The sequence below is a fragment of the Eretmochelys imbricata genome, chromosome 20, assembly GCF_965152235.1.
Source record: "Eretmochelys imbricata isolate rEreImb1 chromosome 20, rEreImb1.hap1, whole genome shotgun sequence".
NCBI lineage: Eukaryota > Metazoa > Chordata > Testudines > Cheloniidae > Eretmochelys > Eretmochelys imbricata.
This window is the reverse complement of record NC_135591.1, coordinates 21,435,649-21,459,240: the sequence shown is the minus strand read 5'-3', so window position 1 is coordinate 21,459,240 and position 23,592 is coordinate 21,435,649. Positions and strand designations below refer to the sequence as shown.

The 23,592-nt window shown below is 45.1% G+C and overlaps 1 protein-coding gene across 2 annotated transcripts in view; it reads left to right on the top strand.

Moving 5' to 3' along the window:
- GMIP (GEM interacting protein) overlaps positions 1-23,592 on the top strand; it is a 41,180-nt gene that overhangs the window by 8,574 nt on the left and 9,014 nt on the right. For both annotated transcript variants that reach the window (XM_077838714.1, XM_077838713.1), the window contains exons 2-15: positions 6,241-6,334; positions 7,691-7,766; positions 10,391-10,454; positions 12,001-12,126; positions 12,530-12,594; positions 13,368-13,478; positions 14,889-14,969; positions 15,610-15,798; positions 16,626-16,763; positions 17,878-18,068; positions 19,469-19,593; positions 21,094-21,180; positions 22,643-22,741; positions 23,384-23,523. In XM_077838714.1, coding sequence (XP_077694840.1) covers positions 7,701-7,766; positions 10,391-10,454; positions 12,001-12,126; positions 12,530-12,594; positions 13,368-13,478; positions 14,889-14,969; positions 15,610-15,798; positions 16,626-16,763; positions 17,878-18,068; positions 19,469-19,593; positions 21,094-21,180; positions 22,643-22,741; positions 23,384-23,523 — 1,482 coding nt within the window. In that variant the 5' untranslated portion in view covers positions 6,241-6,334; positions 7,691-7,700. The remainder of the gene's footprint in view (positions 1-6,240; positions 6,335-7,690; positions 7,767-10,390; positions 10,455-12,000; positions 12,127-12,529; positions 12,595-13,367; positions 13,479-14,888; positions 14,970-15,609; positions 15,799-16,625; positions 16,764-17,877; positions 18,069-19,468; positions 19,594-21,093; positions 21,181-22,642; positions 22,742-23,383; positions 23,524-23,592) is intronic.

The window sequence follows — 23,592 nt, the reverse complement described above, 5'->3', positions numbered from 1 at the left end:
CCCTTCAATTATGTCACATGAAAGCAGACAACTAAATATGACAAATGTTATAAGTGCTTGTATACAAATGCAAGAAGTCTAAATACTAAGATGGGTGAACTTGAGTGCCTGGTCTTAAAATGAAGATATTGCTACAATAGGCATCACAGAAACTTGGTGGAATGATAAACAATGGGACACGGTAATACCATGGTACAAAATATATAGGACTGAGAGTAGGTTGCACTGATGGGGGAGTGGCACTATTTTTGAAAGAAAGCATAGAGTCAAATATAATAAAAATCTTAAATCTAAACAGTACCAGAGAATCTCTATGAATAGAAATTCCATGCTTGAACAAGAGTATAGCAGTAGAAATATGTTGGGCAAGAGTCACCACAGCTTTTGCAAAGGGAAATCATGCCTCAAGATCTATTAGAATTTTTAGGGTGTCAACAAACATGTAGATGAGGGTGATCCATTGGATATAAGAAAAGGAGGAGTACTTGTGGCACCTTAGAGACTAATAAATTTATTTGAGCATAAGCTTTCGCAAGCTACAGCTCACTTCATCGGATGCATGCAGTGGAAAAGACAGTATTTTCCACTGCATGCATCTGATGAAGTGAGCTGTAGCTCACGAAAGCTTATGCCTAAATAAATTTGTTAGTCTCTAAGGTGCCACAAGTACTCCTTTTCTTTTTGCGGTTACAGACTAACATGGCTGCTACTCTGAAACCATTGGATATAGTGTCCTTGGACTTTGAGAAAGCCTTTGATGAGGTCCAGTCACCAAAGGCTTTCAAGCAGAGTGGGCAATCATGGGATAAGAGGGAAGGTCCTCTCGGCTCATTAACAGGTTAAAAGATAGGAAACAAAGGTTAGGCATAAACGGTCAATTTGCCCACTTGAAAGGTAAACAGTGGGGTCCTCCAAGGATCTGTACTGGGATCAGTGCTGTTCAACATACTCGATGTAGGAAAAGGGGTAAACAGTGAGGTGGCAAAGTTTGCAGACTATGCAAAATTACTCAAGATAGTTAAATCTTAAACAGACTGCAATGAGTTACAAGGGGATCTCGTTACTGGGCAAGAAAATGGCAGATGAAATTCAGTGTTGATAATTGCAAAGTAAGGCACACTAGAAAACAATCCCAGTAGTGTATACAAAATGGAATCTAAATTAGTTATTACCAGTCATGGAAAGATCCTGGAATCATCAAGGATAGTTCTCTGAAAAACATCTGCTCGATGTGCTGCACACAAAAGAAAAGCTAACAATGTTAGGAAACATTAGGAAATGGATAAATCTGTGGTACGCCCACACCTTGAATACTGCATGCAGTTCTGGTCACTCCATCTCAAAAAGGTTATTAGAACTGGAAAGTACAGAAAAGGGCAACAACAATGATTAGGCATATGACAGAGCATCCATATGAAGAGATTAAAAAATGGACTGTTCAGCTTGGAAAAGAGACAGCTGAGGGGTCTATAAACTCATGTGGAGAAAGGGTAAAGAACACTTATTCACTTTCACATACCACATGAACCAGAGGTCACCCAATTAAATTAATAGGCAGCAGGTTTAAAGCAAACATAAGGAAGTAGTTCTTCACATGACACACAGTCAACCTGTGGAATTCATTGCCAGGGGATATTGTAAAGGCTAAAAGTATAACTGGATTCAGAAATGAACTAGATAAATTGATGGAGGATAGGTCTATCAATTAGTCAAGAGGGTTATGGGTACAGCCCCTTGCTCTGGGTGTCCCTAAACCTCTGACTGGTAGAAGTGATGACTGGATGATAGTGGATGGATCACTTGATAAAATTGTCCTGTTCTGTTCTCACCCTCTGAAGCAGCTGGCATTGGCCGCTGTCAGAAAACAGAATACGGGGCTAGATGGACTGTTGTTCTGACCCAGTATTGCCATTCTTATGCTCTTATGACCAATTGAGTTGTGGGTCTAGTGAGGAGCAGAATTTCTACAAATCTAAAAAAAAAAACAAACCAAAAAAACAGTCAATGACTGCGAGATAGATGTGCCCCTTCTCTTTGCAGTGGTCTAGTTCACAATTCCCAAGGTGGGACAGATGAAGCAATGTAAATTAGACTCTTTGGGTTGTGTCTTTCTGGTCATTCTGCAAGAGTAACATGATTCTACCTTGCATTTTAGGTCCCGCTCTCTGTTGGGGCCACTCATTGACATTCAGGCTCACTCCTGGCATTTTATGGGAGGCCCTGGTGTTACTTATCATAGAATCATAGAATATCAGGGTTGGAAGGGACCCCTGAAGGTCATCTAGTCCAACCCCCTGCTCGAAGCAGGACCAATTCCCAGTTAAATCATCCCAGCCAGGGCTTTGTCAAGCCTGACCTTAAAATCCTCTAAGGAAGGAGATTCTACCACCTCCCTAGGTAACGCATTCCAGTGTTTCACCACCCTCTTAGTGAAAAAGTTTTTCCTAATATCCAATCTAAACCTCCCCCACTGCAACTTGAGATCATTACTCCTCGTTCTGTCATCTGCTACCATTGAGAACAGTCTAGAGCCATCCTCTTTGGAACCCCCTTTCAGGTAGTTGAAAGCAGCTATCAAATCCCCCCTCATTCTTCTCTTCTGCAGGCTAAACAATCCCAGCTCCCTCAGCCTCTCCTCATAAGTCATGTGTTCTAGACCCCTAATCATTTTTGTTGCCCTTCGCTGGACTCTCTCCAATTTATCCACATCCTTCTTGTAGTGTGGGGCCCAAAACTGGACACAGTACTCCAGATGAGGCCTCACCAATGTCGAATAGAGGGGAACGATCACGTCCCTCCATCTGCTCGCTATGCCCCTACTTATACATCCCAAAATGCCATTGGCCTTCTTGGCAACAAGGGCACACTGCTGACTCATATCCAGCTTCTCGTCCACTGTCACCCCTAGGTCCTTTTCCGCAGAACTGCTACCTAGCCATTCGGTCCCTAGTCTGTAGCGGTGCATTGGATTCTTCCATCCTAAGTGCAGGACCCTGCACTTATCCTTATTGAACCTCATCAGATTTCTTTTGGCCCAATCCTCCAATTTGTCTAGGTCCTTCTGTATCCTATCCCTCCCCTCCAGCGTATCTACCACTCCTCCCAGTTTAGTATCATCTGCAAATTTGCTGAGAGTGCAATCCACACCATCCTCCAGATCATTTATGAAGATATTGAACAAAACTGGCCCCAGGACCGACCCTTGGGGCACTCCACTTGATACCGGCTGCCAACTAGACATGGAGCCATTGATCACTACCCGTTGAGCCCGACAATCTAGCCAGCTTTCTACCCACCTTATAGTGCATTCATCCAGCCCATACTTCCTTAACTTGCTGACAAGAATACTGTGGGAGACCGTGTCAAAAGCTTTGCTAAAGTCAAGAAACAATACATCCACTGCTTTCCCTTCATCCACAGAACCAGTAATCTCATCATAAAAGGCGATTAGATTAGTCAGGCATGACCTTCTCTTGGTGAATCCATGCTGGCTGTTCCTGATCATTTTCCTCTCATGCAAGTGCATCAGGATTGATTCTTTGAGGACCTGCTCCATGATTTTTCCAGGGACTGAGGTGAGGCTGACTGGCCTGTAGTTCCCAGGATCCTCCTTCTTCCCTTTTTTAAAGATTGGCACTACATTAGCCTTTTTATGTATCCTTATACTTATGTATACTTATGTATCCTTGCCAACATGTAACCCAACTGTACTTGCAGGGCCACAATAGGTTTGCTATAGGTGATCAGACTTTTCACCTTTGGAGAGGTTTCAGAGTAACAGCCGTGTTAGTCTGTATTTGCAAAAAGAAAAGGAGTACTTGTGGCACCTTAGAGACTAACCAATTTATTTGAGCATAAGCTTTCGTGAGCTACAGCTCACTTCATCGGATGAAGTGAGCTGTAGCTTACGAAAGCTTATGCTCAAATAAATTGGTTAGTCTCTAAAGTGCCACAAGTACTCCTTTTCTTTTCACCTTTGGAGAGTCCCTCTCTCGTGACATGGAAGTCACAGGCTGGATGTGGGACCACTGAGAGGTAACTGGGCAAGCAATAGGATACAATTTACAATGGTGTATTAGCATCAATGGTAATTTTAATCAGCTCTCATTTCTTTCATGAGGCTGGCAGGCAAGTCCAAATGACCTCTACACTTCCTCCTGGCCTTTGGTAAAAGCAGACCCACTCCTGGGTTACATTCCCTGTTGGGATGAAATGCTCAGACTTTTGAAGAATGATGTCACCATTAATCTCAGTTTCTTGCTCAGCAAAGACAAATAAGGTATAAACGTTCCCATCTTTGTGCTTCATTGCATAGAAGAGGTGCCTGCACTGTGTTGAACTTCGTTGCAGCTTGGAAACTGGCCATGCTCCTTTAACCCAGGCTGTTCCATGGCCCATCAAATGGATAGGCTTGGGGTGAGCTGCATTGGCCTTTTTCCTTTACTCTTAATGATGCTTTTTTAAAATGAGTTGGCCTCTGACACAGCGTGACAGACACAGAGTCACTTTCACCTGACCCAGGACCCATGTTTCTTAGAATATGGAAGCAAGATTATCTCTAAAGCTGCTCTGTCTTTCTCTGCTTTGCTGTAAAGCTTCTGTCCAGAACCTTCACAGCCTCCTCACTTCCTGTCAGACAATTCTGCTTCAAATTTAAAGAAAGTTTGTGAGAATAGGTGTACTCTATCTATGATCTTGCAGGCACAGGCCACCTTAAAGGGGGGTCATGTCCTGTTCCTTTCCTCTCACCCATCTCCTTTTGTATCAGCCTGAGGGAAAAGGCTGGCTTGCAGTGGGGAGTATACAGCACCTCTGGAGGGGCATAACAGCAGGTGCCTTCCTCCTGCACACTGGGGAGTTCAGACAGGCAGAATTCCCCACTCCCTGGACTCCCCAGGGACAGTGTGGCTGTGCAATGGACCTTACGATGTGGGCTGTGTGTGGGTTCCACAGTCCACTCCTCACTGAGGAGCTGCCAGAGCAGCCAACCTTCTAATAAAAACCTGACTTGAAAATCTGCATATTTCAGCTGTGACACAGATCAGCTGTACTGTAGTCAGATTAACAAGAAAAGACACTGACTTTTCCATCAAGCACCATTAAGTGACATTTGCAAGTGCTTGCTCACTGACTGCACCTCTCAGCTACAAGTGAAGTAACTCTTGATTTAGGTCAACCACATCCTGTTTCCTGGAATGTCAGGGGGACCAAAAAAAAGAAGAGTGAAGTTTACTTCTGTTTATACCAAATATGCCTAGTTCTCTATTTTAAAAAATGCCGTTGCTTTTCTGCAGTAGGACAAGTCTAGTTTCTGTCCATAGTCCTAACTGAATGTATCTGAGTAGGAAGCAAAATTTGCCTACTGTACATCCTGCATAAAACACATGTGCTCACAACCACCCTTGTGTTTGTGCAATTTACTCAGGCCTTTGGAAGATCAGTGGCAGGAATTTATTGCTGTTATGAATGCTTGTCATGAAATACAGCACATATAATATTTCAGCAGCTAGAGTATCACCAGAAATAAGCATGTATGGTATTGAGAAATGGTTACTACACACAACACATTGCAACACAGGATAGCATGTGTTGTTCAAGCAATGGACAACTTCCACAACTCAGCCCTGCCCATGCATCCTGATCCCAATCTGCAGTGCTACATACACACTCAGCTCTGCCAATGCACGTTACGAATCATATGCACCACTAACTGATACACAAGACTCGAGCTCCAAAGTAGAGGCCAATTACTAACTTGATCCAAGTGTCGTGCAGACAGGTACTATGTGCAAGCATCTCACACACAGCACTCCAGTGCACATTAGCACCAATACGCAGTGCTTCTGCTATTTCAGTTCAGAACCTGTTCGAGAGAGTTCCTGCTAATTTACCTATCTGATCTTGGGCCTGTTCCCTCGCCCAATGGAGCTGGTGGAAAGTCTCCCATTTACATTAGTGGGCTCTGGATCTGGCTTCCCGTTTCCAAGAGGCTCAGTCACCCAAGCAGCCTTGGAAAATGTCTGGTTTTCCCACAGTTTTATCTCCTCCCATCTGTGGCCTCCCATTATTACCCTCCTGTTAGCCCACCATGGTTTGCTACTTTCCTCACCATTCTCTGTATATTGGACCTGATCCAAAGCTCACTGCAATGCACAGGGCTCCCAGTGACTTCGGTGGACATTGGATCAGGCCCATTGGGATTTCTTAGCAAAACTGTTTCTCTTTCCTATTTATCTCCAGGTCTCAACCATCAAGTGAGAGGGTCTGAAAACAAGAAGCGGTACAGTGAGATTTTCCGGAGTCTGGACGCCTTAGAAATTTCGCTTGGAAATGCGTATGTACACAAACAGGATGGGTCTGGTTCCAGTTCCATGGGGCCTTAACCATTCATATCTGCTTTTTCCCTTTCCTTCTTTTACAGTGTTTGCACATTCACTGTATATATTATTTGTGACTCATTACCTCCATTGCCTATTAATACCCTTTTCATGTTTAGAAAAATCATCAGAGTCCCCTCCCTGCTTCTTTTTCTCTAGGTTCGAGATTTTCTGCCTATAACTTGGATTTACTTTACTATCTTCCAGGCTTCCTAAGCTAGTCAATCACGTACCTTTCTTCTGAACTTTGCAGCACCTTACTAGAGAGGATGTTTTCAGGGAGCTCTGGATTTACACCAGCGATAGCAGAGTCTGGCCCATTGTTGTTGTAGTCATTTAATATGTATATCGTAGTAGCACCTAGAGGGCAACCTGATTCAGGGTCCCATTGTGCTAGGTGCTGTCCAGAGCTAATGACAATCTCTGCTCTGAAGATCTTGTCTTTCAGCCTTAATCCACACACATTCTGAGAGAGATTGTGGAATCCTCCCTTGTGATGGTGATCACTTGAAGTGAATGGGGCTATTTATGTGAGTCAGTGCTCACTAGTGTAAATTCCACACTTGGCCCTATATTATATAATCAAACACTGAAGGACATGTCTGTCTTCTCTCAAGTGTTTTATGTTTGCCCAATACAGTGCACCATCTCCAGTAAAATTATTTAATTTGTAAAAGAAAAACTCACATGAAATAAAAGCAGATAAAATGGCAGAGAAGGGTTTATTTAGATAATCTCTATTGTTTTGTAGCATATTAAATGGTGGGGTTTATAAGAACAATAGTTCTATTAAAATTCAAACAGATAAAAGGTGGAGAGCTCATTCTGCTGGGTATATTTGTTCTGTTGCTCTAGTTAACTCTGGGATAGGCGCAGACACCCACCGATGGCTTCAGCTGGGTATGCAATAGCTATAGTTGCACTATAAACCCTCCTTTGTGTATGCTCCATAAGCTTGGTCTCAGTTATATCTACGAAACCCAATGAACTAATTGAGATTAAATGGGTTTAACAGAGCAGAATTTGGGCATCTCTTTCTTATAACTACCTTCAGCTGAGACATGGATCCCCTGACTCTGCTAAAGGCTACAATGATCATTTCTGGTTAGATTCTTAAATAATAATAATTTGGACTAAGTCAGGTCAAAAACCAGCTGGTTACAGATTGACCTCTCTCTTAGTCATATTCTGCCTTTTAGACCCCAGAAGAGATGGGCTCAGCAATAAATTAAGTGCCATGGTTCTAATCCTGCATTTTGCAGCTTCCAATAGCTTTAAGTCTTTATTATTTAATCAGTTTATTTACTTTACAGGACAGTTGACATGTTCATTGATGACACAGACAGCACGGACACCACAGACTTGATCCCAGAGAGCGAGATGCTTCCAGTAAGCGAAAAGAAGAGAACCCTTTTCAATAGAGATTAAGTAACGTTTATTTTAGCACGGGAAATGAAGTTGTTTTTTGGTTAGAATTCTTACCAAAGGAGAGAGACATGCTAGGTGCACAGATACAGTGATGGTGTTAGAACAGTGGTGGGCAACCTGTGGCCCGTCAGAGTAATCTGCTGGCAGGCCGCAAGACAGTTTGTTTACATCGACCGTCTGCAGACATGGCCACCCGCAGCTCCCAGTGACTGCGCTTCACTGTTCCCGGCCACTGGGAGCTGTGGGGGGCTGTGCCTGCGGATGGTCGATGTAAACAAACCGTCTCCCAGCCCACCAGCAGATTATCCTGATGGACCGCAGGTTGCCCACCACTGTGCTAGAAGAACCTGTACAGAATAGAAAGTGAGAAGCGTGGCTAATTTTATTTTGGGAGCTAAAGAACAAATACTTCATGGAATTTTCAAATGCATGCAATTTGGATTCACTCTTGCTGATTAAGAAAAAGTAATTTCCTCCATGCCAGGAATCACTGGGTAAAGTTCTAGGACCTACGCTATGCAAAAAGGTGGACAAGATGGCAGTACTGTCAACCCAAAGTGCTCAGAAATCATGAATCTGGCAGCAAAAATCCATGAGATTTGCTTAAAAGCTCAAAATTGCCTTAAGAAAAGGAGTACTTGTGGCACCTTAGAGACTAACCAATTTATTTGAGCATGAGCTTTCGTGAGCTACAGCTCACTTCATCGGATGCATACCGTGGAAACTGCGGAAGACATTATATACACACAGAGACCATGAAACAATACCCCCTCCCACCCCACTGTCCTGCTGGTAATAGCTTATCTAAAGTGATCATCAAGTTGGGCCATTTCCAGCACAAATCCAGGTTTTCTCACCCTCCGCCCCCGCCCCCCAAACTCACTCTCCTGCTGGTAATAGCCCATCCAAAGTGACCACTCTCTTCACAATGTGTATGATAATCAAGGTGGGTCATCTCCAGCACAAATCCAGGGCTGGTAATAGCCCATCCAAAGTGACCACTCTCTTCACAATGTGTATGATAATCAAGGTGGGTCATTTCCAGCACAAATCCAGGGGGGTGAGGGAGTGAGAGAACCTGGATTTGTGCTGGAGATGACCCACCTTGATTATCATACACATTGTGAAGAGAGTGGTCACTTTGGATGGGCTATTACCAGCAGGAGAGTGAGTTTGGGGGGGGGGGGCGGTGGGTGAGAAAACCTGGATTTGTGCTGGAAATGGCCCAACTTGATGATCACTTTAGATAAGCTATTACCAGCAGGACAGTGGGGTGGGAGGGGGTATTGTTTCATGGTCTCTGTGTGTATATAATGTCTTCTGCAGTTTCCACGGTATGCATCCGATGAAGTGAGCTGTAGCTCACGAAAGCTCATGCTCAAATAAATTGGTTAGTCTCTAAGGTGCCACAAGTACTCCTTTTCTTTTTGCAAAGACAGACTAACACGGCTGTTATTCTGAAAATTGCCTTAGTCACTGCAAATTAGTGTCTTAGTGAAATTTAATGCCATATAGAGGGTCAGACTAGATCCAATGTTCCCTTCTAGCCCTAATTTATACAAATCTATAAAAAACCATGAGATTTTTGAAAATAGACTTGGGGTTTTTTATTTGCCTTCAGATTTTGAGCCTTTAGGCTGCACTCATGTTACGTTTTCAGGCTTTTCTCCAGAGCTAACAGGGTTAGAAGCTTATTTGTCCCTGTCACGGATCATGCACACCCCATCCCCTTTTGGGATGGGGCATGGGTCATTATAGGCCCATGGGCAACTCTGCACAACCCCTCTGGGTCTTGGAGTAATGTGGCTTAACAACCAAAGTCACTCTACCTGCTCTTGCAATCAGGGCTGTGCGGCCTAGCTGCCTGAGTTAGTAGAGCGGCCCTCGTAATCGGTAGGGGTGGTGAGCCAGGCCACCACTCGAGGGTGGGCGGCGGCCAGGATAGGGAGACCCGGGCCTTCCCTCTCCACTGGGTCCCAACCCAGGGCCCTGTCGGTGGCAGGATTGCTCACCACCAGCTCGGCGGGGATCCAGCCAAAACACGCTGAGCTAGTCTCCGGGTCTCCGACCACCTCCCTGGGTTACTTCCTACCCACTTCTCTGCGGCTTGGAGTCTCAGGATTCCCCCAGTCTCTCCTCCCTCTGTGGCATCTGGAGCCTGGGAGGTCGGGGGGTGTCGCTGCCATCTGGCTGACCTCCGCATCGTGACGTGCCGGCAGTTCTTCAGCAGGAGTCTGCAGAACACCTCCTTCCTCTCCAGCAGTCAGCCCCAAATTAATTGGGTTGCTCCCTTTTATACCTGGCCTGCACATGCCCAACAGGGGCGAGGGGGCGTGGCCTCCTCAGCCTAAAGAGAGGAATTAACCCCTGCAGTCCCAGTGCAGGGTGTGCACACCCTGTCACAGTTCCCACATTCCTGTAAATTGTGGAGTTTTATATTATGCTACTAGCCTTCTGTCAAGTCTTAAGCTACCTTCCTCACTACATAAAACTTCCCAGGAAAGAAGACGACAACTCTAAGACCAGCTCTTAGTAAATTCTTCTAAACATCTGGATAATATTTTTCTTCCTTTTTTTTCCCATAGGTGGATGAAAATTTCTACAAGAGCAAAAGCAATTTGGAGAGGCAGGTGCAGATGAAAATCACAGGTAATTTAAGAGAAGCAAAGTAAAATATATAGATGACTCAAGAATAGTTGATCCATTTTCTGTCATTGGCTCTTGTTCCCCACCTATGAACAAGAATGTACAATTCAGATGTCCCCTGGTTGCCATTACCTTATATGGCCATGGCAGATTCCAGCAGAGATGAATATAGTCATATGTGTCCATTTGGGGCTCTAAAGCTCAGTATTCACATTGCTCCCTATAAACCCTTGAGATGAGGTGCTCTATCCACCAGGATAACACCTCCTCTTGGACACTCTGGGAATTAGCTCTGCAAGGCCAGTACCCCTTTCTGCACTTGCACATCATCTCTCCATCCTCTCTGGCTTGTCTGCAGCCTCTGTCTTGCTCCAAGAGTTGCCTCTTCATGACTCAGCCCTCCAGCCAGTCCCTTTCAGGCTTGTGTATCAAAGTCCCTTCTCACCAGCAGTCTTCCCTTCCACTGCCCCTCCCTCAGTGGCTGGTAGGGGAACCAGGCCCACCCTCTTCTCTGGGTTCTAGCTCAGCAGCTAAAGTCTATTCCCTCACAGACCTTGCTACCTTTTCCTGAACCTTCTCCTTCCTACCTTCCCTCTCTCTGAGTTCGCCAGCCTCCCAACTGCCTACTCCCAGGGAGTAACTGTGGGCTACTTGTCTTTATCCCAGCCCTGCTCCTTCTTCCTCATATGGGCTGCCTCATGCAGTCAGGGGATTACTTAGCCACTTGATTCCCCTCAGCTGCGGCCTGTTGGGTTAATTAGCCCTATTCTCAATCTATATTAACCCTTTCCAGGTAAGTGTGGGGTGAATACCCATCATACCCCCTCTGAGCCCCTTGTTTACACATGTTTTCACCTGTTATCCCACTAACAGCCTACCTTCGTACACTGACTTTGACTTTTGAGCACTGGGACGTTAATTCTCTATATTTCTATAGCTGCCTGTCAATTTTTAGTACAATAAATATTTTCCCAATAATAAAAATCAGTTACTGTACTTGAAATGCTGTTGTTGCTCACTTTTCATAGACTCATCAGTTCTGTATTCATCACTGGCATCATAAAGTCCCATATAAAACCACGTCTCCCCTCATGAGAATCTTACATTGAAGAGAAGCCATTTTCTAATTTGTGTGATGACAACTTTTGGCTTGAAGTTCTGTCAGAATTGCTAACTTCAGTGCTGTGAGTCTGTCTCAGCATCCTCAAGGAGCAGAGAGGGAGCATAACTGCAATTCGTCACTCCCATTACCATCACACAATGGGTCCTGGCCTCTAATTTACAAAAAATAAACTTAATAAAAGTTCTATTTTAAATGCATTTGGTCCCCAATAAAATGTATCTAAATTGCCTAAAACTCATATGGCTGTGCTGGGGAGTTGGTGTGAGATTGCCGATTGCGGTGAAATAGCTTGTATAGCCTTGTTGTTCCATGAAAGATCTCTTCTATGACCTGTTGTTATGTGAAGATGGCACAAGCCAAAATATCAGAGAGATTCACCCTGGGGGAGCCTCTGAAGCCCTTCTGAGTCTGGATTTATTTTTGCAGTTGAAGAGGCTGATGAGATGCTGATAAAATGCGAAGGTGGTGTTGATGCAGCACTTGAATATGCCAAAACATGGTGTAAATATGTCAAAGAACTGCTGAGCTGGATTGATAAACGCCTGAATTATGGTGAGTCCCATTAGCGGAATCCATAATCTCTCCACTGCTTCCACTTATGGTACCAAATTCTCTCATTGCATAAGGGTGAACTAGGGCCAGCTTTAAGACCTTGTACTCTCATAGCTTGGTGTTTCTCTGCAGAGCCAGCAGGGGGGTTACTGAAGGCAGCAGTGGATTCAAATAAGCTAACAAGGAACAGGTGAAAGGTTGCTTTTCTAACTTGGGTCTGAACCAGATATTAAAATGCAGAATCATTTCTTAGCAGAAAAGGCCGGGCTATAAATTCTTCTAGTCCTAAAACCTCCTTTAGGATGATGATAATTCACATACTGGCTGAGCAATACCTCTGTTCTTGGGAGACATCCCCCTGCCACTGAAGATCTAGACACTAACCTGTTCTTCCCTTTCACAGAAATAGAGTTTGCCAAAAGCATTGTGAAGATAGCAGAATCAGGCCGATATACCATTAACCAACAGGTATAATTTCTTTTGGATTTTTCTTCTTGGATTGCTTTCACTGTACAAGAGGGTTTATTGTGCCGCTGTGTATACATCACTCATGGAGCTAAATCAGCTCTGTTTTCAATCATGCTGAAGCCTACAGGACATGATTTCCCATTTGTTAAAAGTACAATACTGCAAAGAAGTTCAGTAATTTGCTGGGTACAAGTCTAAGCAAGGGCATTAAGGATATTCCAAATACCGACATAACATAAGAACATGGGAATTCCCAGACTGGATTAGACCCATTATTCATCTCGCCCAGTATCCCGTCTCTGCCAGTGGCCAATACCAGAAGCCTCAGGGGAAGGTGCAAAAAACTGCACAGTAGGCAGCTGTGGGTAATCTGCCTCCTATGAAAGTTCATCCTAATTCCTAATAGTTAGAGATTGGTTTAAGTCCTGAAGCAGGAGGTTTTATATTCCTTCCAAAAGTTCTGTCTAGCATTAACTGTCATAGTTATTAAAGCTCTCAGAGCTGGGACAATTCCCTTTTTCTTCCATACAGTTATAAAGGGAACAAAGATTGTTCTATGCAGTAGACAAAGGGATGCATTCGTAATATGTCAAAGGAGTGGAACAGAGAATAAATACTCCCTTTGATGCTGCTTTGTGATGTGCAGAGTGTGTTTGTTATAGCTGTAATCAACATGGACAACCATTTCAGTTCATAATAAGCAAAAGCTCTTTAACCTGGAGAAGCTGTTGTGGCTACCTGGTATACATGATGCACACTCTCTGCCTCTCCAGGTCTGCATGCCACTCCAGTTGCTCTACGCCATGGTCCTGGAACATGACATAAAGATTGGGAGTTTAGCCATTGAGACTGCAGGGGCTTTGCAGCTGAGAGAATACTGCCAGGTACTGTATTTCCTGCTTAGGTCAGACAGTTTAATCTCACTGGTTAGCCAAAGGCAGCAGCCAGGGTAGTTCAAGGGCGGGCCCATTAATCTTTTGGGAGCTAGATGCTCTCTCTGATTTGACTGAGAGAAACGGGAAGGAAGTCCACACCCAGCCTCTGGGAAAGGGAAGTTACTTCCCAACAGAGCAGCATTCTGGGAGCTTTGGTTTCTGATGTCATAGCCTCAGATGCCAGAGCTGGTGCTGTTCTCAAACCATGTCTCTCTCCACCTTCCCATGACCAGCATCCATATGGTACCTCAGCTCTCTCGGGTCAACAGTGACAGTGAGAGCCAGAAAGACCCCAGCTTGCCTCTCAGGGGCCAGGTGGAATCTGTGGTTCCTTCTTACTAAAGAATTGCACACATTTGATCTGGAGTTGCTGGGAGGCAACAAACACAGGGACTTTACACAGTCCCTTTCCAGAGCAGAACCTTGCTGTGGCTCATCCTACCCATTCTTCCATGCCTGTGAAGAGTGTTTCTGCTCTGCTGAACTGGCAGGATGCCAGGACCTGTGCAGGGGGATCACATGCTATAGCATGGAGCGCCACTCTGCAGGTGCTCCTGGCATATCTGTGTGTAACAGTTTATTGGGAGCTAAATGGGCTGGGAGGATCTGTACCTACTCCTCTCAATGGTGTGCATGTGTGTGTGCGAGGGAGGGAGAGAGAGACACACACAGTCTGGAACCTAGTCTAGCTTTAGGCTGCAGTGGAAGCTGCAGAGCAGCTCGGGGTATGTCTACACTGCAGTTAAACACCCACAGCTAGCCTGTGCCCACTGACTTGGGCTTGTGGGGCTCAGGCTATGGGGCTGTTTAGTTGCGTTGTAGATGTCCAGGCTCAGGCTGGAGCTCCAGCCGGAACATGTACACCACAGTTAAACAGCCCCACAGCCCAAGCCCCTGCAGCTCAAGTCAGGTGGCCTGGGCCAGCCATGGGTGTCTAATTCCAGTGTAAACATACTCTGAGTGACCCGGAAGGCATTTTTCTGCCTCCCCACTAGTTTGCCCAGTTACTCAGGCCGAGGCAGGGCAGATGCTTCAGACTTTCCCCTCTTGCAATCTTGATGACATGAAGTGACTTGGTTTAATGTAACCCTTTACTGTCTGGGTATGAAAAGAGGCTGCAGCAGTAGAGGGGTAGGGTTAGCATCCTGACACTGATCCTTAAACAGCTCCAGCCTTTGTAACACAAGGTAAGGGGTGACATTAGGGGCTCAGAAATGTTAAGGCCAGAAGAGACCATTGTGACCATTTCATGTGACTTCCTGTCTAACATAGGGTTCTCAGTGGTGTCTGCATCAATAGCTTCTGGCTGAGCTAGAGTATAGCTAAGCTGTTTTCACCTGCACCTTTATTCCCTTGCAGCCTCTCACAGCCAAGAGGAATGAAATTGAGAAGTGGCGGAAAGAATTCAAAGATCAATGGCTAAAGGAACAGAAAAGAATGGTAAGAGACCAAGAGGTGGAAAATGGTGAGAGATCCAGGCCATCTTGACAGCTACAGGCCCAGAACACTGAGAACACAGGGCCTCTCAGAGCACATAGGGAGAAGTGCTAACAGCAGCCTTACTGGGAACCCTTTACCCTGCCCTACACTGCTCTGCAAGGTGGGAGGGTCCCAGAGCTTGGGTTGCAGCCTGAGCCCTAACATCTACACTGCAATTAAACATCCCCTTAGGCTAAGCCCTGTGATCCTTAGTCAACTGGCATGGGCCAGCCGCGGGTCTCTAATTGCAGTGTAGAGATACCCATTCATCTCAATGGGGTACATGCTCTAAAGCCTAATGACAGTCATCATTAATATGTAAATAATTAGTTGGAGGTGTGCAGTGAGGATGATGATGAGTCAGGGCAGTGTGGTCAGGAGCAGTGAGCCAGGAGATGCTGAGTTCTAGTCCTACTCCTTGGTCTTGTAAGTGATACTTGCATAGAGTCCTCTCCACAGTCTGACACTGACTAGCAGTGGCCTTAGAGTAAGTGACACTCGGCACCCAAGAAACAGATGCTTTTATGACTAGCAGACTTGTGGTCCCAGTCTCCTTCCAGCCTGACGATGTGCCCTAAATGCCCTCCTTCTCGGATTCCAGAATGATTCACTGTCATCCTTGCGCAAGTCCCGTCTTCACTACATACAACGCTGCGAGGAGTTGGAGAAAGCCAAGCTGCTGAGTGCCAAGGCAGAAGATGAGTACCAGGGCATAGCAGCAACCCACCCTGGCAGCGCCAACAAGCAGCTGGAAAAACGGCGCCGCACTCGTGAGGAGGCACAATTGAAGGTGATGCATCCGATGAAGTGAGCTGTAGCTCACGAAAGCTTATGCTCAAATAAATTGATTAGACTCTAAGGTGCCACAAGTACTCCTTTTCTTTTTGCAAATACAGACTAACACGGCTGCTACTCTGAAACCTGGGCTTATATCACTTCTCTCTTATACAGATAACTGGGGAACAGACTCAACGAACTAGAAGCCACTTGAAATATTTTGCACGAAGTAAAATATTATGAGGCTACCAGGTTCATCCTTTGCTGCTGGGATGTGGGGTTGAGCAGGGCTAGGTCTTGAGTTTTCAGCCTTTAATCATTTTGGATACCCTCTGCTCTTTCCCATTTTTGGCACCGACAAAGGCACCTGTGCCCAGAAGAGTTTGGGACCCTGAAGTAGCTCCTCATGTAAAGAGGAATATTCAATGCTCAGTGGCTTTACCATGCTGGGCTAGATACCCCTGTAGGCTGAACACCTAGCATTACAACTGAATGTGCTGCAGAGCAACGCAGAATGCTCCAGTGACACAGATGGGTTTTGAATTCACTAGCCTTATGGAGAGTTTGCAGCCTTACTAAAATTTTAAATTTTTCACAAAAATAGTTGTCCAATCTTTGATTTTTTAAAATGTATCAACAAAAGTATTGAAAATCAGCACTAAGACTTAATATAAATGCTTAACAAACAAGCCGATAGCCCCATCCAGCTCATCTCCCTTTGTGTTCTGCGTTATCACATGTCACCCTCACTCCTGGCTGCACTATGGTTGCCTGCCTGTGATTTCCAGGGTTCCCAGCCTGGCATTGCTGCTTCTTCATTCTTTATTTTGCTGCACCCAGGTTCAGGAAACAGAAGTTTCTTACAAGACGTGCATCAGTGATGCCAACTCCCGTCGGCAGGAGCTGGAAAAGGTGCGGGAGAGGATTGTCTCCCATATCCGGAAACTCATTTACCAAGGAGATGAGGTGCTGACACGGGTGAGTATGACACTGCTGTGCCACTTGCCCCAGTCACAGGGAAGTCATCATTCAGGACAGAGCCACCTGATCTTTCTCTACTATACAGATAATTAATGTGATGGTTCTCAAGCAATCGGAACTCAGATCACATCCTGAGCATCACGTTAGTGCTGACTTTGCAAGGATCAGTGGTCACATACATAGCTATAGTGACCACAAACCTCCTAGTTTACCAGGGGAGTCTGTGGGACAAGGCTGAATCTGGTGACAGACGATGTGGAGACAAACACAGAGGCTAGAGAGCAGGCTCAGAGCCAGTGAGCAAAGCTCGTCCTGTATATGATTCAGCATAGAGGAGGTGAAGTCCTCTCTTGGCTTGCCCAGAGGAGCCCCAGTGCCTGGTTTACAATGGCACCAATGGTGCCTTAGAGCCGGGCCCACGTTCAGGACGGGCCCCAGCCTGCTCTGCTTGCACTGTGCCCTGAGACCCCACCAGCCCCTGGGTCTGGGGGGTTCTGGCCATAGGGAATCAGGGGCGGTGGGGAGGCTGTGTGGCATGGCATGGGCCCACCCCCGAGGGGAAGGGGCACGCTGGCAGCACAGAGCCGGGCAGGCCATTGTGCATCTGGCAACTGCTGGTTTGTAAATAGGGCCCTCTCACTGGGCTGGGCGGAGCAGGGCCACCCCTGCCATGCCATGCCCAACGGCCCCTGGCTGGCCCGTCACTCCGGGGAACGACCCCTACCGCGCCATGCTCCATTGCCCCTATAGGGGGCCCACAAGAGGTTAATCCGGCCCCGAGGAGCCCTCACCAGCTTCACCTGACCATGACTGAAGTACAGTTCCTAGAGCAGCTGGATATGGGGTAGGGGTCTGTGTTTTGACTGGCTAATGGGCTTGTATGCAGGTTTATTTAAATTAAATGCAATTCTTTGTGTAATTTCATTAACAAAGTGAAACTAAAATGCTAGGCAGATATATCAATAAGCAGGAAAGTGTGGGTAACCGTGGGGCCTGTGCAGGAGCCTTGTTCACAAACTGAACTGAGAGCCTGGGGGACACACCTGAGATTCAAGAGAAAGAGGGTCACCTAGGCCTAGGGGTGTTTCATGCTTTTTGGGATTTCCATAAGGTCACCTTGAGGATGTTCAAGTTGCAGCAGACTCAGGCAGAGAAGATTCCAGTGGGGTACGAGAACATGACTGAGTACTGCAAGCCCTACAAAGTGGGTGAGAAATATCTGGAATTCATTCAGAAGTTGCAGAAGAAAGAGGTCCCCATGGAGGTGTTTGAATTTGAAGCATTTATTCCTGCAGGGCGGAGGTAAAGAAATGTAGAACCAGAGCTGGTGACTTCAGGGCTTGAAATGTATAATAAGCTGAATAAAAAGACTCATTCAAAACATTTTACGCTATAAAGTCACTTGTGATGCTGCAGGGTTATTAATGCTGAGAAGACATGGAATAGGCTAGCTGATCACTTTGAGAAGTACCACAAGCCAAAGTCCAGAAGGGTCTGTTCTCTCCTTGAGGTCTCTGCATAGCTTCCATTAACATTAGCAGAGAACAGACTCCCAAAGATCATTTGCTTTCCTTGTGACCATCAGTAAGTGTTAGAGGCTGCACAAGGATAACTTGGCCCAGCTGTCTGTCCCAAGTCAGGAGTTATTTCTCCCACTTGTTTAATGTATTGATCCTCATTATCTCATATGTATGATGTTTGATTTCCAAACTACCCATCTTTATATACTTCCTGTAGACAGAAAATATATGGGAAATTATATTAAACTTAGTTATATTGAAATTAATGGGCAACAGGTTTATAACAAACATAAGGAAGTATTTCTTCACACAATGCACAGTTGACCTGCAGAACTCATTGCCAGGGGATAGTGTGGAAGCCAAGAGTATAACTAGGTTCAAAACAGAATTAGATGAGTTCATGGAGGATAGGTCCATCTATGGCTATTAGCCAAGATTGTCAGGGGTCCATGCTCTGGTGTCCCTAAACCTTTGACTGCCAGAAGCTGGGACTGGACAACAGGGGCTAGATCACTCAATAATTGCCTTGTTCTGTTCATTCCCTCACAAGCATCTGCCACCAGCCACTGTCAGAAGATAGATACTGGGCTAGATGGACCATTGTTCTGACCTAGTATGGCCATTCTTATGTTCTTAGTATTGACTCTCAATCTAGTGTGCACTTGCCCCTGGCTTCTTTGAAAAGACCAGCATACAAATACCTGTAAACTTCCGGAGGCCAGGACCTGGTCCCCTTATATGGCTCTAAAGCACCATGTACATCTATGGGGCAATAATATTTGAACTAATTAAAGACATTTTTAAAAAAACAAAACACAAAATGCCCCCTGCTTGTGTATTTCATTTGAAGCATTGTTGTAGTCATGGTGGTCCCAGACCTGAATAAGTCTGTGTTGTTCAAAAGTTTGTCTCTTTCACAAAATGAAGTTGGCTGAATAAAAAATATTTCCTCATCTCTGTAAAAAGAAAAGGAGGACTTGTGGCACCTTAGAGACTAACAAATTTATTTGAGCATGAGCTTCCACTGAATCCATCCGATGCAGTGAGCTGTAGCTCACAAAAGCTTATGTTCAAATAAATTTGTTAGTCTCTAAGGTGCCACAAGTCATCCTGTTTTTTGGTAAATACAGACTCACAGGGCTGCTACTCTGAAACTTGTTTCTCTGTGTTTGTCGGTCTCAGGTCTCCCCCTAGTGGCAGAAAAAAGAATGCAGTGCAATACTCCTGCATCTCATCCTCGGCCGCTGATCTGAGCACATCTGCAGAAGATGCATCAGGAAAGCAGTTTTCCACAAACAGTGAACAAAGTGGGTTTAATTTAACAAGGAAAAGTTAACTCTCTGTTGTGTCACTGCTGCTTGATTCCTATATATATGTAGCCAAGCGTAGCAAGGAGAGGTTAGGTTATTAATAACCTAAAAAGAGTCAGAGCCCAGGGCTTTCTCTAGACTGGAACTGTGTCTGGTTTGGCTGCTGCCATTTTATGGAAAGGGATTCAGGGTCATGAAAATTTGTTCCCTGATTGAATCAGAAAATTTTACTTTTATCTCACAAAGTGTCAGGTTTTATTCACTCCACATCCACAGGCATCTTAGACAACAGGTATGTTCCAAAAAAAAAAAAAAAAAAAAAAGCTGTGAAGGTCATTCTGAGCTTTAACCAGGAGATGCTGTCATGGATAAGGCAGGTGTAGTCTATTTGCATGGTACATAAGCCTTACAGCATTTTAATAAAGGTACAAACAAGCTGGTTCATGGCCTGAATGCCTTGGAAGCTCTTGTCCATCTCCTGGTGTGTGACCTGAAATGGAGATTTTTTTTCTGAAACTTTGTTGTTTCTCTGTCCTGTGAAAACATTTATGGATTTTCTGGCAGTTTGGGGACTGGGGACATCCAGTGTACCCTCAGACCCCTTTACTTGCAGCATCAGACCGCTTTACTTGTATCTGGCTGGTGAATCTTGCCAATATGCTCAGGGTTTAGCTGATCGCCCTATTTGGGGTCAGAAAGGAATTTTCCTCCAGGGCAGATTGGAAGAGGCCCTGGAGGTTTTTCGCCTTCCTCTGTAGCATGGGGCACGGGTCACTTGCTGGAGGATTCTCCGCTCCTTGAAGTCTTTAAACCACGATTTGAGGACTTCAGTAGCTCAGACATAGGTGAGAGGTTTTTCACAGGAGCGGTGGGTGAGGTTCTGTGGCCTGCGTTGTGCAGGAGGTCAGACTAGATGATCATAATGGTCCCTTCTGACCTAAATATCTATGAATCACTTTTATAACCTCATGTTTGATTTCATGCTTGACTATACTCTGTATGCAAGCCACCTTAGAGTGGGCTGTGACAGGCAGTGCAGCCAGTAAGCCTTCTCTTGTTATTCCTTCAGTTCAGGCCAGAGTGGTATTTTATATTTTCAAGTTTTACATGCTCCTTCCACAGATCATCGCCTTTCATTGCACATTTAACATCCCATTTCACCATCTTAAAATTTCTCTCAAAGACATTTTGGAAATCTCATTACGGTAGAAAATAATTGTCATTAAACTTTTCTGGCACAAAAGGACATTTCCTAAAGGTCTTTAAAAAGCATGGCATGATTCAGCAAAAATGCCTCCAGATTGCTCTTTGGATTACCAGGCTCTCATTGTGCCTATGTTTCTGTTTTAAAAGATATTAGCAGAAAGGTCAGTTGTTCTGAAGCATTGTCGGTAAGAGTAAAGACCCCAGCAGATGAGATTGTACATTTAGAAACTGCTGCTGAGACATTAGTCAGGGTGTTGAGATGATCTGTCTTTTTTACTTCACCTTTTACAGGTGTAAACAAATCCTTCTACAGTGACACAGAAAGCCTGGGTGGGAGTTGCGAATCCCGCTCCCTGGACTCTCCCACCTCTAGCCCAGGTGAGAAGAATGGCACTTTCTGCCTAATATTCATACTAACAAAAAAACTTCAATAGAAATTAAATGTGATTTGGAGCTTTTTTTATTTTTTCTATAATGTGCAACACATAAATAAAAGAAAGAATGAGGAGTACTTGTGGCACCTTAGAGACCAACAAATTTGAGCATAAGCTTTCGTGGGCTAAAACCCACTTCATCAGAAGCATGCAGTGGAAAATACAGTAGGAAGAGATCTATATAGACACACACACACAGGCAAGTTGAAGTGTTCTCTGACTGGTTTTTGAATGTTATATTTCTTGTAGTCTGATTTGTGTCCATTTATTTTCTTTTGCATAGAGACTGTCCGGTTTGGCCAATGTACATGGCAAAAGGGCATTGCTGGCACATGATGGCAACGGGCTTTGCTGCAAGGATAGGTTCCTGGGTTAGTGTTTTTGTTGTGTGGTTGCTGGTGAGTATTTGCTTCAGGTTGGGGGGCTGTCTGTAAGCAAGGACTCTGTCCTTCAAGAGGATGATCCCTCACTCTCACAGATCTTGGGAGACAGGCCAGTGCTCGCTGACAGACAGCCCCCCCAACTTGAAGCAAATACTCACCAGCAACCACACACCACACAACAAAAACACTAATCCAGGAACCTATCCTTGCAGCAAAGCCCGTTGCCAACTCTGTCCACATATCTATTCAAGGGACACCATCATAGGATCTCACATCAGCCACATTATCAGAGACTTGTTCACCTACGCATCTACCAGTGTGATATATGCCAGCAATGCCCCTCTGCCATGTACATTGGCCAAACCGGACAGTCTCTACGCAAAAGAATAAATGGACACAAATCAGACGTCAAGGATTATAACATTCAGAAACTAGTCGGAGAACACTTCAGCCTCCCTGGACACTCAGTTACAGACCTACAAGTCGCAATTATTCAACAATAAAACTTCAAAAAAAGACTCCAATGCAAAACAGCAGAACTGGAATTAAACTGCAAACTGGACACCATTAAATTAGGCTTGAATAAAGACTGGGAGTGGATGAGTCATTACACTATTTCCCCTTGCTAATTTTCCCCCTACTGTTACTCACACCTTCTTGTCAACTGTTTGACATGGGCCATCCTGATTATCACTACAAAAGTTTTTTTCTCCTGATGATAACAAGACCAACTGATTAAGGTTGGCTATTAAGAGTTGGTATGGCAACCCCCATTTTTTCATGTTCTCTGTGTATATGTGTATATCTCTTCCTACTGTATTTTCCACTGCATGCATCTGATGAAGTAGGCTTTAGCCCACGACAGCTTATGCTCAAATAAATTTGTTCGTCTCTAAGGTGCCACAAGTACTCCTCGTTCTTTCTGCTGATACAGACTAACACAGGTACCACTCTGAAACCTGTCACGTAAATAAAGTACATCTTGTATTTTGTATAATGTAAAACCTTCCTCCTTGTCTCCAGGGCACCAAAGTAGGATGTTGCTAAAAGCTTCATCCACAGGCACCATGTCCTCCTCGGATGATTTTGAAGAGAGAGATTCATCTCAAACATATGAAAATGGTGAGCAATAAACAAACCTACATGACTGATAAAAAGAAACAGCAGGAGAGCATCCTGCATCCCATGTGCTTCCCCATTCTGTTATGCTTATGAAAGGGAGCTTTCCATACACAGCCCTGTCAATGCATGTAAATCCCAACGGGCAGCGCCCCTGCTATTCCAGTTCTGGACCCCCATACAGCTCTGCTGATGCCCCTCAGTTTGGACCTGCAGCCCCCCCGCCCCGATTGCTATTCCAGCTCTGGGCTCCCCACCCAACATATACAGCTCTGCTGATGCTCCTCAATCCAAAACCACAGGCCCCTGCTATTCTAAACCTGGGCTCCCCACAGCAGCTCTGTTGATGCCCCTTCCAATCCACAACGCCCCGTGGTATTCCAGCCCTGAACCTCAGTAGAGCTATGCTACTGCTGCTCACTTACATCTGGCAGCAATGTCCCAAATTCTATTTCAGGCCCCCTCCAGTTAAGCCAATAACCATCAGTCATTATGTTGAGCACCCCTTATCATCCCCAATAGATAGCAGGACAAGAGAACTGCCCAGCTGTCTAGAGAAATGGGCTGCTAAGTCTTTTGCATTTCTAGATGGCATGAATGACTTTTTATAATGTCTTCTTGTTATTTACATGGTTGCTGCACCAGAAAATGGATCATCCCAGTGTCAGTTTAAGAACATCTCTCTGTCAAGTGCAGCACAGACCCACCGGCTGCGGAAATTGCGGGGTCCGTCCAAGTGCAGGGAGTGTGAAACCTTTATGGTCAGTGGCACCGAGTGTGAAGAGGTGAGAAAGCTCAGAACACCCTGGACTATAGATACCTTGCACAGGGGCCAGGGAGAGCTGGTTATCTCA